Genomic DNA, 15,809 nt, shown 5'->3' on the forward strand with positions numbered 1-15,809 from the left:
GCTCCGGAGCAGGGCTCGAACCTATGTCCCCTGCATTGGCAGGCGGATTCAACCACTGGGCCCCCAGGGAAGCCCAGTTTCCCCACTTTAAAATGAGAATATCTCCCTCTCTGAGGTGTGCTGAAGATTCAAAATATAATCAAAATAACTGGCATGTGGCCCGTTGTGAAATGATAGCCAGCATTATTAGGCACTTACCTTATATCTCTACTCCCAACTTACTTCAGCTTTTGTCAACACACTTGGTGTCACTGTTGGGCACACAGAAGGCACTCATCAGATATCTGTTGAAGGAATGGAGAATTTTACATACTTTCTCTTTATATTTATCCTATAATGCATCATACTACATCTTCTTGACTTTCTATAAAGGAATAATTTTCCCCACCAATAAATGAAGCAATCTTAGAAGTAGAATTGTTGGTAATTAATGGTGTATGTAAAACTGATGAAGTAAACCAGTAGTTACCCATTTGACTGGCTATGTGATATCTCACTTTAATTTACTGTTCAAACCCATCTGATACAACTCTAGGTTCCAACCACTATACATTTGGGAAACTGAAAATGATAGATTCCCTTTAAGATTCCTTTTACCCCTGAGATTATAAAATTCAATGATAGTGGGCTTCCCTGGTGGCGCAGTGGTTGAGAATCTGCTTGCCAATGCAGGGGACACGGGTTCGAGCCCTGGTCTGGGAAGACTCCACATGCCGCGGAGCAACTAGGCCCGTGAGCCACAACTACTGAGCCTGTGCGTCTGAAGCCTGTGCTCCGCGACAAGAGAGGCCGTGATAGTGAGAGGCCTGCGCACCGCAATGAAGAGTGGCCCCCGCTTGCCACAACTAGAGAAAGCCCTCGCACAGAAACGAAGACCCAACACAGCCAAAAATAAACAAATAAATAAATTAATTAATTTTTTAAAAATACCTACTTCAAGTAGTTATTATGAAGATTCCGTGAGCAGCTGGCTTTAAAAAAAAAAAAAAAAATTCAGTGATAGTAGAACAGTATTACCCAAACAACGGGACTCTTGTATACCCAATGTAGCTCTACGGTCTTGCTCTAGATTGTACTCCTCAAGATGTTAACAGTTGTTCCTTTAAAAAGGCATTCTTAAATAAATTTGAGAAACACTATATGTTAACATTTTATAGCCGTTTCTTAAAGAGTCATTAGGCATATTAGTAGGCTGCATTTCAAGCGGTGTTTCCCAAGCTTATGTGACAATGGAATATAATTTTTAAAAAAGAGGAATGCACACTAATATCTTTTAGAACTAGTGTTCCTGGGAGCAGACTCTGCTCAATGTTAATGAAGCCATCGAGGAGACTGGAGTGTACGTGTGGAAAACTCATGTCACAAAACTCACGGGTTGGGCACAGCTTCCACTCTGTCGATTCCAGTGTGATCTTAAGCCTGAAATGACACTGATAGCCCTCACTCCAACAAAAGATCTGCTGGCCTTTTGTGATACAGCTTGCTACTTTTTGGTCTATCAGGCGTTATTTGTCAATGTACTGCTGAGCTTGCTGTAGTGTATGACAGCTTTTAGCACTAAATTTCCATTAAGAACTTTTGGCCACGGGCAGGATTTTCTTCCGTAGGCAAACTACCACTATAAAAATTCAGCCAAGAAGTACTTACAACATAGCACAGACCTTGATGCATGAGGGTAAGTAAGTAATAGTAGACAATCTAACCTGGAAAGAAGCAGTTAAATTCAGGGCTGGTGCTTCTAAGCAGGAATACTGAGCAAAGGTAGATCTGTAGCTACATATTTGATAATACTTTACACAAGAATCGACTGCAATTATGTTCATACTTGACTAGGACTCCTAACATCCCTTCCAACTTCTCATTCTCTGATCAGATTAAGAAATACAGTGTTTTACATGTGCATAAACTTCATGATTTTGTTCCAAAGTTGCTATCATGTATTTTATAAGCAAATCAATTAACATCTTTGGGCCTCAATTTCCTCCTCTGGAACATGAGCATGTTGTAGTAGAGGATCTCTAAGATCTCAGTTTTAAAATTCAAATATTCTATCGTTATTCTTACAAAAATCCCTTCAGGGTAAATAGAGTAGTTATTATTTGAAAGAAATAGAAACCAAATCCCAGAATAGGTAAGTAGTTTGTCCATGTTTGGAACAAAATTCCAGAAGTAAGATTTTAAAACCAGGCTTTCTGAACCCTTGTCTGATATCTTTTCCATATTATCATAGTACCACATATATTAAAAACTGTATAAAATATGTTAAACACCTTTAAAAGTCTTTCTTTTATAGGTATGCGGTCACATATTTATTTTAAAATATTATTAACATCAACTTGAAAACACAATTTTTTTTTAAACTCAGGGAAACAAAGACATAATCCTACTACCTCCATGAAATTATTTTCATTTATTTGATTTTCTTTTAACTGTTACTCATATGTCAAGCAAAGTCATATGCATATGGCACATCAAATTTGTATTCATAGTAATTTTATTACCATTGGCCATATAAACATCAGTTCCTGGGTATGACATTGCTAACACTTAATCACATGGACCTGAGGGCTGGGGAAAAACTGCTATCTCCTGCCTGTAGGGACGAGTAATTGGCAAGGAGTGAAGGGGACCTAAAATGGTTCTGTAGTTTGCTATGATACCGCTATTCCTCCGTATCTGCCTTTAAAATCTCATGGCTAGGCACTTACCTGGTGGTCCAGTGGTTAGAACTCTGTGTTTTTGTTTGTTTCTTTTTAAAATATTTATTTATTTATTTATTTTGTTGCGCTGGGTCTTCATTGCAGCAGGCAGGCTCCTTAGTTGCGGCTCCCAGGCTCCTTAGTCGCAGCATGTGGGCTCCTTAGTTGTGACATGCGAACTCTTAGTTGTGGCATGCATGTGGGATCTAGTTCCCTAACCAGGGATCAAACCCAGGTCCCCTGCATTGGGAGCACGGAGTCTTAACCACTGGGCCACCAGGGAAGTCCCTGGACTCTGTGCTTTCACTGCTGAGGGAGCAGGTTCAATCCCTGGTTGGGGAAGTGAGATCCCACAAGCTACAAGGGTGTGGCCATGAATAAATAAATAAATAAATAAATAAATAAATAAAATCTCATGGTTAGAATCATTCCTCTGGCTTTCATAAAAGAAAGACAAGGAAAGAGACTTTAGGAAGTCAATGTTGAATGCTATAACCAGAGATGGGAGAAAAAATCCTCGAGATCTCTTCTGACTCCTTCTTTAATACAGTTTTCACCTTGGAAGACAGGGCAAATTGTGACCCTGAAGAAGTGAACAACAGGAGAGGAAGGTTTCGGTGGTAAGGGGGAGGAATGGGCAGCAACAAACTTACCGTGGTGGCCGGAGAGAGAAGGCTCTGGATGATGGGATCCGAAGCTGACTCCAGGAAGGGGGAAGGAGGTGTCTGTGGGGAATCAATAAAAGTGGGGCTGAGACGAATGAGAAGACTCCTTGGTCAGCTTGGCAATTTTTCCCTGCCAGGAAGTTCCTGATGGGAACCACAGGAAACACCATCATAAGCCAAATTAATCATGGAGTTTATCAAGGTGAAGGAGCAAAATTCAATGACATCAGTGGCTCAGTTCTAAACATGAGCCAAAACCTAAGGAATGGGATAGGTCAAGCCAGAGCTAGGACTGAAGAAGCATATTACACAAACCCTTAATTTCAGCTGCAAGCTCTTTAGGCAAGTATACTGTTTACCTGTAGACAGGCAATTTAAGAGAATAATTTAGTGCTTTAATTTAGGAATGTTTCATCCTTTATAAGTAGCATATAAGACATCCCACCAAAACCTTATTCACCAGTTGCAGACATTTGAATGTAAAAACTTATGATGGATGATCATCCACTTAAAAATTAAATGCCTTTGAATAATAACCACACAAGATAATGTGATGATTCAAATAATTTGTTGTAAAATTCATAATAAGATTATTTGTCTAGCTCAAGAAATTGAATTTACCCAGTAAAAGGGCAGAACTCTAACTGGTTGATAAATAGTATTCTTGCTGAATTATCATACGTGAGGAAAAACTATATACAATATTATAAAAAATACTTATGGAAATTCTTATCAGTTACTGTGTTTATGAAGACAGATCTATTATAACTTCTTTGGACACATTATTCTTGAAGGAAATTCTAATAAAAATTAGTTTATATGGCAACTTCTTGTTTAGCTATAAACTTAGAATAGAGAACCTTGTCTAGATGCAAATATTTAACTGACCACTATGAACAATAGCTAGAAATTAAATTAACCATATAATATAGTTAAGATAATCAGTGGAGCCAGAGTCATAGATCAGAAAGAAAAAGAAAAATGTTAATAATATGGAATAGAATTACATACTCTCGAACTCAATTTGTTAACTTACAGGCGTTCACAGACCAGAGCACAAATCAATTTATAGACCATACTTGCTCATCTTAATAATATTTTATTGACTTACACCTTTTCTCCTTTTGTCTGCTTCCTCTCCCTTATACTCCCTGAGATCAAAATTTAAAAAAAAAAAACAACTTTTTCTTAAGTATTATGATAAAATATTGTTTTTAAAAAGCCAAATATAAAATCCCTTTATGACTGAACAATGCTAAAATACCGGTGTTTTATAAACAAAGATTATAAGGGAATAAATAAAAATGAAATAATGATATTTGAGCAATGAGCATACAGGCTTTTTAATCTTTTCATTATCTGTAATTGTGTATATTACTTTTACCACCCCCCAAAAAAAGAAAGCATTTTTTTAAAGATTTCTTTTTGCGATTTCCAGGTGTAATTTTCCCCCTTTGGAAAGGTACTTGATACATAGTAGTTGCTCAATGTAAATTTGATGAATAACTATGCAAAATGGCAACTACAACTGCTGGCAGATCTTCTTTAGAGAAGCCAAATGATAACACTGGCTATGGTGAAGTAAGGGTAAAATAAGTGAGTATTTACTCATCCACCTGCCCAGGGGCTTCTAATTAACTATCCCTGAGACTGTTATTAGTAGGGTGTCCATATAATTTATTGTCTACTGGGACACTTTTGAGAGTCAAAGGGGAGCTATTTATGAATATGCCAGGTTCTTAGATACGACACCTAAAGCACAAGCAACCAAAGAAATAAATAGATTGGACTTCATCAAAATTTAAACCTTTTGTTATTCAAAGGACATTATCAAGAAAATAAAAAGACGGCTCATAAAATGGGAGGAAATATTTGCAATCATTTACTGATAAGGGTCAGGTATCTAGAGCATATAAAGAACTTTTATAATTAACAATAAAAAGACAAATAACCCAATCAAAAAATGGGCAAATAATTTGAATGGACACCTCTCCAAAGAAGATACACTAAAGGAGAATAAGCACATGAAAATATGTTCAACATTGGTCATTAGGGAAATGCAAATCAAAACTATGACATACCACTTCACAGGCACTAGGATGGCTAAAATTTAAAAAAATGGAAAATAACAGGTGTTGGTGATAAAGTGGAAGAATTGGAACCCCCATACACTACCAGTAGGAACGTAAAATGATGCAGCTGCTTTGGAAAACAGTTTGGCAGTTTTTCAAAAAGTTAAACATAGAGTCACCATATGATCCAGCAATTCCACTCCTAGGTATATATTCAAGACAACTGAAAACACACATCCACACAAAAAAATTGTACTCGAATGTTTACAGCAGCATTATTCATAATTCATAAAAGCCAAAAAAGGAAACAATGCAAATGTCTACCAATTAGATAAATGTATAAACAAAAATGCGGTATATCTATGCAATGGAATATTATTTAGTCATAAAAAGGAATGAAGTTTTGATACATGCTACAAACGACAAGGGATGAACCTTGAAAACATTATGCTGAATGAAAGAAGGTGTACGCAAAAGGCCAAATATTGCATGATTCCATTTACATGTACTGTCCAGAATAGGCAAATCCATAGAGCTCAAAGGTCAATTAGTGGTTTATAGAATCTGGGGGTAGAGTGGAAATGGGGAGTGACTTTAATGAGTATAAAACTTCTTTTTAGAGTGAGGAAAATGTTCTGGAATTAGATAATGGTGATGTACAACCTTATTGCAATATTGTACAATACAACAATATTGCACCGCCATGTGAATATACTAAAAACCATTCAATTAGACACTTTAAAGTGGTAAATTTTATGGCATGTGAATTATATATCAATAAATAAACAAACAATAAGCAAACAAGTAAGAAAGCTGGACCAATGGGGGGAAGTGGAACTGAATTATGGTCATTGTAGATCAGGCACTCAATGTATTTCCAGTCCTGAAAGATAAATAGGTGGAGAAAGTCGGGGTGGGAGAAGGTGCCTAGATGCTTTTCCTCAGAACAAAATGTTTAAACCTGAAATCTAAAACTTAAAGCAGAGCCTGCACTAATATTAGATATTACTTCCATATAATCTCCATTTCTCTTCATCTCTCCTAAACAATATGAAGCCAAAATTTAGTGTTTTCATTTCCTTTAAGTCACCATCTTTTACTTTATCTCTTCTAAACAATATATAGGCATACTTAGTGTTTTGGTTGTATTAACATCCCTTCTCTCTCTCTCTCAACTTCTTTTGCTTCATCTCCGACAAACAATAGTCAGCCAAAAATTAACATTATAATTCCATTCACATTTCTTCTCTCACCTCCCTGCAATCTTCAGTATTTCTGTGTCCTGTCTCCCTCATATAAGTCTCTAATCACTTTTTCTTTGCTCTGCTCTCTCTTTCCTACACAACTCAGCTTGCTCTTTCTCCTACTAATCCCACTTTATCGTCTAAAATACCATCCTGAAAAATAAATAAATAAATAAAATACCATCCTGTTGCTAATAAACTTTCCTATATTGTTAACCTTTCCCTAACAGTCTTTTGATCTTTTTGCTATGATGGAAACCCGACTTCCTCCTGACCATGAAAGTCCCTTTAAGGGAAGATTATTCCTATTTCAAGACCAGGAAATGGAGCTGACATTCCTCTGGCTCTCTCGTGGTTTTCAGAATATAGTTCTTCTTTGTTCCTCTTCTGACATCCCCTTGATACATCACTCTTTCCCCATCCACATCTCTGCCTTTTGCTGACCTTCATATCACACTTCCACAGTGATTAAAAAATTGGGGCTCAGGGTCATGGGTATTTCCTGCTGTTCTGAGTCATACCATTCTGGGTTACCTTTCTTGTCCAAATGGGGTACTAGCTTTTAAATTCCTTACATCCTCCACTGCAGCTACACGTTCCCATGGCCTCATTCTAGATTTTGTTGTCACTCATAATAGCTCAGAGATCTCATACTACGACCAGTCTCTAATCTTTCCACATCCCCTACTCTCTCTTAGAAATTCTCCTTCTAACTTCTGAAAAGCACTAGTCTTCTCGACCTCTTCCCTCATCTAGTCTGTAAACTCCTAGTTGATTTTACTCTTTTTTTCCCTTTCCTTATCCAGTTTGGTTTATGAGGTCAGTTGTTTCAACCATTTTCTTACTAACATTCCCAGTTCCTTCCACTCCATGACCTTAACACACTGCATCTCCTCTGCTAATGCCTGAATGTGAATCAACCCAACCATCTGCTTTTTCCGATCTGCTCTTGGACTGCCAAGAAAATTGTGTAACTGTGCTTTCTAATTTGTTGCATTATTTATGATTTCTAGCCTCAGCTAGTTGGCTCACTTACCCATTTCCTAAAGTGGCTACGTCAGACATTCACTACTGTCCTCCAGCCACTACGCCAAGCCATCTTCCTCTCTCCCAGATGATCGCATCTTATGTTTTACAGCTAAAGTAGAGGTCATGATGTCTGAATTCCACTAGAGCTCTCCTTCTCATCCCATACTCAGCAGTCTTTTCCTCTTATCTCAGAGATACCCAAAGTTTTCCAGTTTTCCAAAAGCACTCCTCCGTCTATGCGTTCTGTATGATATTTTGTTCCATAATTTTGCTCCATAAACCTCTCTGCTTCTTTCTTCAATTTCTCTCTCTACTTCCTCTTCCTCTAAAAACATGCTCAGATTTTTTGCATCTTAAAAAAAAAAACCTTAATACTGCCTTCCCACAGAACTACAACTCTTCAATTTCCTTCATACTCAACTTCCTGAAAGAGTCATCTACATTTACTATATTTTCTTAGTCCCATTCAATCCTCAAGACATTTGGCTTACATAATTCCAGGGAACCTGTTCATAGTGACCTCCTAATTGTCAATCCAAATGGCTTATCAAAAGTTCTATCTTATTTGACTTCTCTACTCAATTGGCTATTGTTCACCATGACCTACTTAAATAGAAATTCTTCCTTCTCTTGGATTTCATGTCACCATTCTCTTAGACTTTTTCTGCTTCTTCTCGTCCCACTCTTTGTTAGCTAGCCTCTTGATGGCATCTCTTAATCTGCCTGTTTCTTAAATAATTAGCTTCTTACTGTTTCTGTCTTGACATCTTTTCTACACACTCTCTTAGACGACGGCATCCACTTTGGTGACTTTTTAAAAAGCGTATAGTTCAATAGTTTAAGTATACTCACATTGCTGTATCTCTACATACATTGTTGTATCTCTAGAACTTTTTCATTTTGCACGACTGAAACTCTATGCCATTAAACAACAACTCTCCTTATGCAACAACAACTTACCCTGCCCCCAGCCCCTGGCACCCACCATCCTACTTTGTTTCTATGACTCTGACTATTTTATATACCTCATGTAAGTGGAATCATACAGAAGTTTTCTTTTCGTGCCTGGCTTGTTTCACTTAGCATAATGTCCTCAAGGTTTATCCATTTTGCAGCATGTAATAGAATTTCCTTTCTTTTTTTTAAAATAAATTTCTTTTATTTATTTTTAGTTTTGGCTGCGTTAGCTCTTTGTTGCTGCAAGCGGGCTCTCTCTAGTTGTGGTGAGCGGGGGCTACTCTTCGCTGTGGTGCACGGGCTTCTCATTGCAGTGACTTCTCTTGCTGCGGAGCACGGGCTCTAGGCACGTCGGCTTCAGTAGTTGTGGCTCACGGGCTCTAGAGCGCAGGCTCAGGAGTTGTGGCGCACGGGCTTGGTTGCTCTGTGGTATGTGGGATCTTCCTGGACCAGGGCTTGAACCTGTGTCCCCTGCATCGGCAGGTGGATTCCTAACCACTGTGCCACCAGGGAAGTCCAAGAATTTCCTTTCTTTTTAAGGCTGAATAATATTTCACTGTGTGTGTATACCACATTTTGTTTATTCATTCATCCTTCAATGGATGTTTAGGCTGCTTCCACCTCTGGCTACTGTGAATAATGCTGCTATGAACAAGGGTGTGCAAATCTCTCTTGGAGACCCTGCTTTCAGTTCTTTTGGATATATACCTAGAAGCGGGATTGCTAGATCATATGGTAGTAGTATTTTTAATTTTTGAGGAACCACAACTATTAACCTTGGTGACTTTAATTACCATGTATGTGTAGCTAACTTCCAAATCTACATTGGATGCCCCAATCTCTCTGTCTCCTGATATATATAAAGATATGAACCTACAAAGGAGGGAAACATGTTTATCTTTTTATCCACTATGTATCCCAGTACTGGGTATACAAATGCTTCTAAATAGATTCTTATTTAGAAGACTATGCCTTCTGGGGGTTTCCCTGGTGGCGCAGTGGTTAAGAATCCGCCTGCCAATGCAGGGGACACGGGTTCAAGCCCTGGTCCGGGAAGATCCTACATGCTGCGGAGCAACTAAGCCCGTGCACCACAACTACTGAGTCTGAGCTCTAGAGCCCGCGTGCCACAACTACTGAAGCCCAAGTGCCTAGAACCTGTGCTCCGCAACAAGAGAAGCCACCAGAATGAGAAGATCGTGCACCACAATGAAGAGTAGCCCCCGCTCACCGCAACTAGAGAAAGCCCGCGTGCAGCAACGAAGACCCAAAAGCAGCCAAAAATAAATAAATAAATTAATTTAAAAAAAAAAGACTATGCCTTTTGAATTCTGAGTGTGTCTAACAAAGAAATTCTAGGAGGGCTAAAGTCCAATATTTTTCCTACTGATTATTGTGTAATTCAGGATGAATTACTATTGTAAGCTTAATGGTAGGCACCTTGCAATGTACTTATCTGCTTCTTATAATGCTTACTACTGCTTTGCACATACTGGGTCATAAGTACCTGGTTAATTAAATAATCTCAAATATAAATCAAACTGAGAGTAGCAGTGGCCCACTATTGAAATACTTGCATAATTTCTTTTCCCTATTTCTAAATGAAAATATCAAGGAAAAAGAGAGGAGAGAATACAGGAATTATGTCATTACTCTACTCCTACACATATTTTAGGATAAACACAAATATGTGAGCTATGTACTAGATAAACTTTATTCTGATCTTATGAGCTCAGTAAATAAGAATCTATCTATCAACAAAATGTTTGGAAAAGTTTAGCACATAGCAAATTTACAACACCACCCAAAAGGAAAAGATTAAAAAAAAAATCATTTTGGAGCATACGGACACTCATCATTATCACTTATGAGATAACAGCAAGAACACTGAGTAACATTTAAAATAGTATTCTGAAATCATCTTGAAATTAAAATTAGGCCCAGATTTATAATGGAAAAAAAAAAAACCCACAAAAAATGCTACCCAACACCAAGGTGACTGAGGGCACAAAATTTAATCATTGCTTAAGACAATCAGACACTTTTCTCTTTCACTGGTAAATATAGCTTTAAAACTTGCAGTAACTTCTGCTAACTCAGAACCCTGAGAAAATAAGTCACTTTTTTTATAGGGAGGAGAAGAAGAAGAAAAGGATATTACCAACAATGTAAAAGGAATGCAGAGTGGTAACGGCTATGAACACTGGAATCACCACGGAAACACAGAACTATGAAATGGCAAAGGGCTGAGTGAAATGCCTGTAGCCCATTTTATGGTCCAGCTTTTAAAAACCAAATGAAAACTCATGAGATGCAAGAAGAATTTAGTTATTTTGATGAGTAACACACATACTATTTGAATGAAAAGAAACAACTATAGCTCAAATGAACACAAACTTAAACTTCTTTTTTTTTCAGTTCATCGGATTAAAGTTTAACCAACTCCTGATTTACAAGATTCAGTTTTCAGAGTTCCACAAAATGGTAGAGCTGAGCGGAATTTCAGAATTTGTCAAGTGCAATTCCCTCCCTTATGATGAGTCGTGATGGGATTGAGTTACCCTAGGCTAGTGTAACACACACAGTCCATGGGAAAGCCAAGACTTCAACAGAAGCCTCTTGACTCTTAGTTCAGAGATATCACCACAAAGATTATACAATTAGTTCTCAGATGCTAGTCTGTGTAAGAGTCACAGGTGGGGAAAAGTGACTTAAAATGCAGTTTCCAGGCCTTTTCTCAGAAATTCTGATTCAGTAAGTCCAAGGTGAGACACAGGAATTTGCATTTTTAACAAGTTTTCCTAGTAATTCTGATTAGGGTGATTCTCAGACCATACTTTGGTAAACTACTAGAAAGTTCAGCAAATCGTGGGTCATTTAGAAATAGGCTCTTTTCTAGTCTCAGGTGCAGACTTCCAGGGATAGTTAACTAACCTAACTGGAAAGGTGGAAAAGTTATTTCTCCCATGGGTCACCATTGGGGACCTTTAAAGACAAAGGCACACAGAGTAGAGAGGCTTTCCTATAATGTACGTATAGTAAATCTGGGCATATCAGTGAAATGCAGCAGGCTCACACACAACCTTGGCCTCGAACTTCCCTGGTGGCACAGTGGCTAAGAATCCACCTGCCAATGCAGGGGACACAGGTTCAAGCCCTAGTCCGGGAAGATCTCACATGCTGTGGAGCAACTAAGCCCATGCACCACAACTACTGAGCCTGTGCTCTAGAGTCCGCAAGCCACAACAACTGAAGCCTGTGCTCCACAACAGGAGAAGCCACCACAATGAGAAGCCTGCGCACCATAATGAAGAGTAGGCCCTGCTTGCCACAACCAGAGAAAGCCTGCATGGAGGAACGAAGACCCAGCGCAGCTGAAAATAAATAAATAAATAAATTTAAAAAAACAAAAACAAAAACCTGGGCCTCTGAGAGGAGAAGCTAACCAGCAGAGGCAAAAGGGGAGAAAAGAAGAGGAATAAATTAAAAACCTTTGGCAAACAAAATAACCTCTTCTTGGAATGGACAGATGGGTAGATAGGTAGTAAAGCAAATATAGCAAGATGCCTATTGTAGAATCTAGGTGGTGGATATGTGGGTGTTAACTATGCAATAATTTCAACTTCTCTATATGTTTGGACCCACTTCCCCAATTCTTGAAACCTTAACTCCAAGACACTGATGTTTCCACTTCTCCCACTTTTTCCACCCACCTATCTGTCTGACCTTTCTTTCCTTTGTCAATTTTCCTCTTCCTTCTGTTACTATAAATTTGGTTGGACCTCAAATCCTTTGTTGTTCTCTACATCACCTCTCATAGATCTCATCTTCAAAATTATACTGAAATGCCAGTGCTCCCGTAACTAGATGAAATCTCTTGTGTCTCCAAATTTCCACGGTACTGTTTTTACCTCTCTTTTGGCACCTCTAGTTTCTCTGTGTTCCAGTTAACTATCTTAACACACCAGTTATTTTGTAATCTCCTGAGGAAACTGCCTTTTCATTTTTAGTGTGCCTCTTATAATTACCTGAGTAGGCTCTCAGTAATATTGGATGATTAAATCTCATCTATTTCTAGGGTTTCAACTATCACTGTTATAAATAAGAGTCACAAATCTATACTCTCTCTGCCCCGAGTAACAAATCTGGTAGACATTTCTACTTTATGTGCCTCAAACTCAATGTATTAAAATCTGAATTCATCTTCCTCAGTAACCCATACATGAAATCTTAGAGTGATTTTTGATTCCTCCCTTCAGCTCCACCACAGCTAATCAGCTGTCCTGAAGTGTATTTTTCTTCAAAACACCTTTCAATATCTCCAATTACGTTTATTTCCATGTTCGCAGCCACTACTATAAGTGAGACCAAATCCCTTTATGTCTGCACTACTCAAAAAAATAAAAATAAAAACAAAAATCTGTCTTCCTGTCACAAAATTTCCTTCTCTCTGTAATCCTTATGTACCACTGTCAGGTCTCTCCTCTTAAAAACGGTCTTCATTATGTCATTTTTCTCTCTAAAAGCCTTCAATGGCACCTTATTATCTATCAGTCCAGACAGAGTTTGAAGTGCCCTCCCCCACACCTCATGCCTATAGACGTGCTACCCATTCTACAAGGGATGGCTCAAGTTGCCATGCCTGTTTTAACACAGGGATTCACCACTCTAGCCAGAAGCATCTTCTCCCTCTGCTGCTATTCTATAGCTCAGAGATAGCATTGTCCAGATAACACTGATCACACAGTACCTAGTTCATTTCTGTGTCTATCATGTCCCCTACTAGATGGAAATTCCTTGGGGTTAAGGGTCATATCTTGAACAATTTGTATTTCACACAGCTCCCAGCTCCACTGCTGACCTGCAGATTCTGAGGATTATAACTTTCAAGTGGAGAGCAACTATCCATGATGCAGTATTAAGAAAATGTTAGAACATTTTCAACACCTGTCTTAAAAAAGGCAAGTATGCATATGATGAAAAGAAATCAAAGCCATGAAGACTACCTGAATGTAATCAGGATATAAAATAATTCGGGCACTGAGAAAATGAAACTGTGATGATCATATCTACTCATTAAAGAAACTTACCTTGGGGCTGCAAAGTAAATTAAAAGAATGCCTGGAGTAGAAAGTGTGTCTTAGTTTATCTATGTTAGTATAAAGCTATGTAAACAATATCTCAAAGTTGGAGTCAAGGATGGCATTTTTGCTAGTTTAGTCAGACGTGCCTTAAAAAGACTCCATATCTCCCCCTCAAAAAAAAAATGTCCACAATTACTTTCCCAACCCCAACTGTTTATAATAGTATTAGCTAATGGTTCTCAGATACTGTTTACATAGGGTGTGGTGCATTCTCTACATAAATTTTTCTTTTCACATTCAGAAAAATAGCTGATGTAATAGGTCAAATTTTATTAAGCTTCTTAAGAGAAAAATGCTAGCTAACACAGTGCAAAAAATTCATTCATATGGAAAAGTCCAGTAAAAAGAAGTAGGATAATATTTATCATGAAGTTGGCTATTTGTGATGCATTCCACAGAACTGCTTTATTTTGTAATTAAATATAGAAGGGTCTTAAAGCGTGTATCAAAATTAATATTTATGAATAAAATAAAGACTTTTATATTTGATTCACAAAAAGTTTATTTTAAAAAGGACTCAAATACAGGTTTTCTTAAATGAAATTTGTTTTTTTTCCTTCTGTGTTTTAAGAATGGCTTGCTTCTTGTAATCTTTCTTAGGTACATAAATACAGTTATACTATATCAGAAAGATAATATAGAGTAAGCCTTAAGAAAATGTAAAGTGATCACCCTTGTTAAAATGAACAAAATCCAACTGAGTAAATTGAAGATATAATTGACTCTATTAGGAAATTCATGAATCAGGCAGCATTCCATCTAGCAACTTTTCAGGCGCTGTGAAGGGTTGTACAAAATGGAAGGATTTTACAGGAAGAAGGGTGGAGCAAAGTAGCTATTAGCAAAAGAAAAGAAAGGACTATTTTTAGGCCAGAACATCTTTCGGGGGGAAAGGGTGAAGGGAAAGGCAAGGGTTTTATTATATAGATGGCTTCTTCTTCTGGAGGCTGGAGAGAGCCCAGATGGCAGATTACCTAATTGGTGCTGACCAAATAATTCCAGACTGGTTAAGACTACATTTCTGAGGGGACCCTCCTACACTGTTGGTAGGAATGTAAGTTGGTATAGCCACTATGGAAAACAGTAAGGAGGTTACTCAGAAAACTAAAAATAGAATTACCAAATGATTCAGCAATTCCACTCCTGGGCATATATCCAGACAAAACTCTAATCCAAAAAGATACACGCACCCCTATGTTCATAGCAGCACTATTCACAATAGCCAAGACATGGAGAAAACCTAAATGTCCACTGACAGATGAATGGATAAAGAAGATGTGGTACATTTATACAATGGAATACTACTCAGTCATAAAAAAAGAATGAAATAATACCATTTACAGGAACATGGATGCAACTAGAGATTATTATACTAAGTGAAGTAAGTCACAAAGAGAAAGAGAAATACCATATGACATCACTTATATGTGGAATCTAAAATATGACACAAATGAACCTATCTATGAAACAAGAACAGACTCATGGACATAGAGAACAGTCTTGTAGTTGCCAAGGGGGAGGGGGTTGGGGGAGGGATGGAGTAGGAGGTCGGGATTAGCAGATGTAAGCTATTATATACAGAATGGATAAACAACAAGGTCCTACTGTATAGCACAGAGAATTATACTCAATATCCTATGATAAACCATAATGGAAAAAAATATAAATATATATAACTGAATCACTTTGCTGTACAGCAGAAATTAATTGCTACAATTGTGCTACAATTTCACAACATTGTAAGTCAACTATACTTCAGAAAAAAAAAAACACTACATTTCTGGTGAAGGTTGAAACTGCAATTAGGTTAGATCTTAAATCTAGGTTTGGTATCATGGGCTTTAGCACAAGTGACACCATTTTGGGCCTGTGGCTTTTCTCTTTAACACACTGATGTAATAAACTAACAAAGTAGAAATAGCAATGCCCACATTTGTGTTGAATCTCAAAAATCTGTTTTAGTTTGTCTTTTAACTTTTCTGGTGTTATCTATTGTATT

General features: G+C 37.7%; 1 protein-coding gene across 1 annotated transcript in view; it reads right to left on the minus strand.

The window, feature by feature from the left end:
• Positions 1-207: 207 nt before the first annotated feature.
• DTD2 (D-aminoacyl-tRNA deacylase 2) overlaps positions 208-15,809 on the minus strand; it is a 28,358-nt gene continuing 12,756 nt past the window's right edge. Inside the window, exons 3-5 of the mRNA XM_036842442.1 lie at positions 3,353-3,424; positions 935-967; positions 208-284 (exon numbers count right to left, since the gene is read on the minus strand). Of these exons, the coding sequence (XP_036698337.1) occupies positions 936-967; positions 3,353-3,424 (104 nt within the window). The 3' untranslated portion in view covers positions 208-284; position 935. The remainder of the gene's footprint in view (positions 285-934; positions 968-3,352; positions 3,425-15,809) is intronic.

This window comes from Balaenoptera musculus, chromosome 2 (genome assembly GCF_009873245.2).
Source record: "Balaenoptera musculus isolate JJ_BM4_2016_0621 chromosome 2, mBalMus1.pri.v3, whole genome shotgun sequence".
NCBI classification, from domain to species: domain Eukaryota; kingdom Metazoa; phylum Chordata; class Mammalia; order Artiodactyla; family Balaenopteridae; genus Balaenoptera; species Balaenoptera musculus.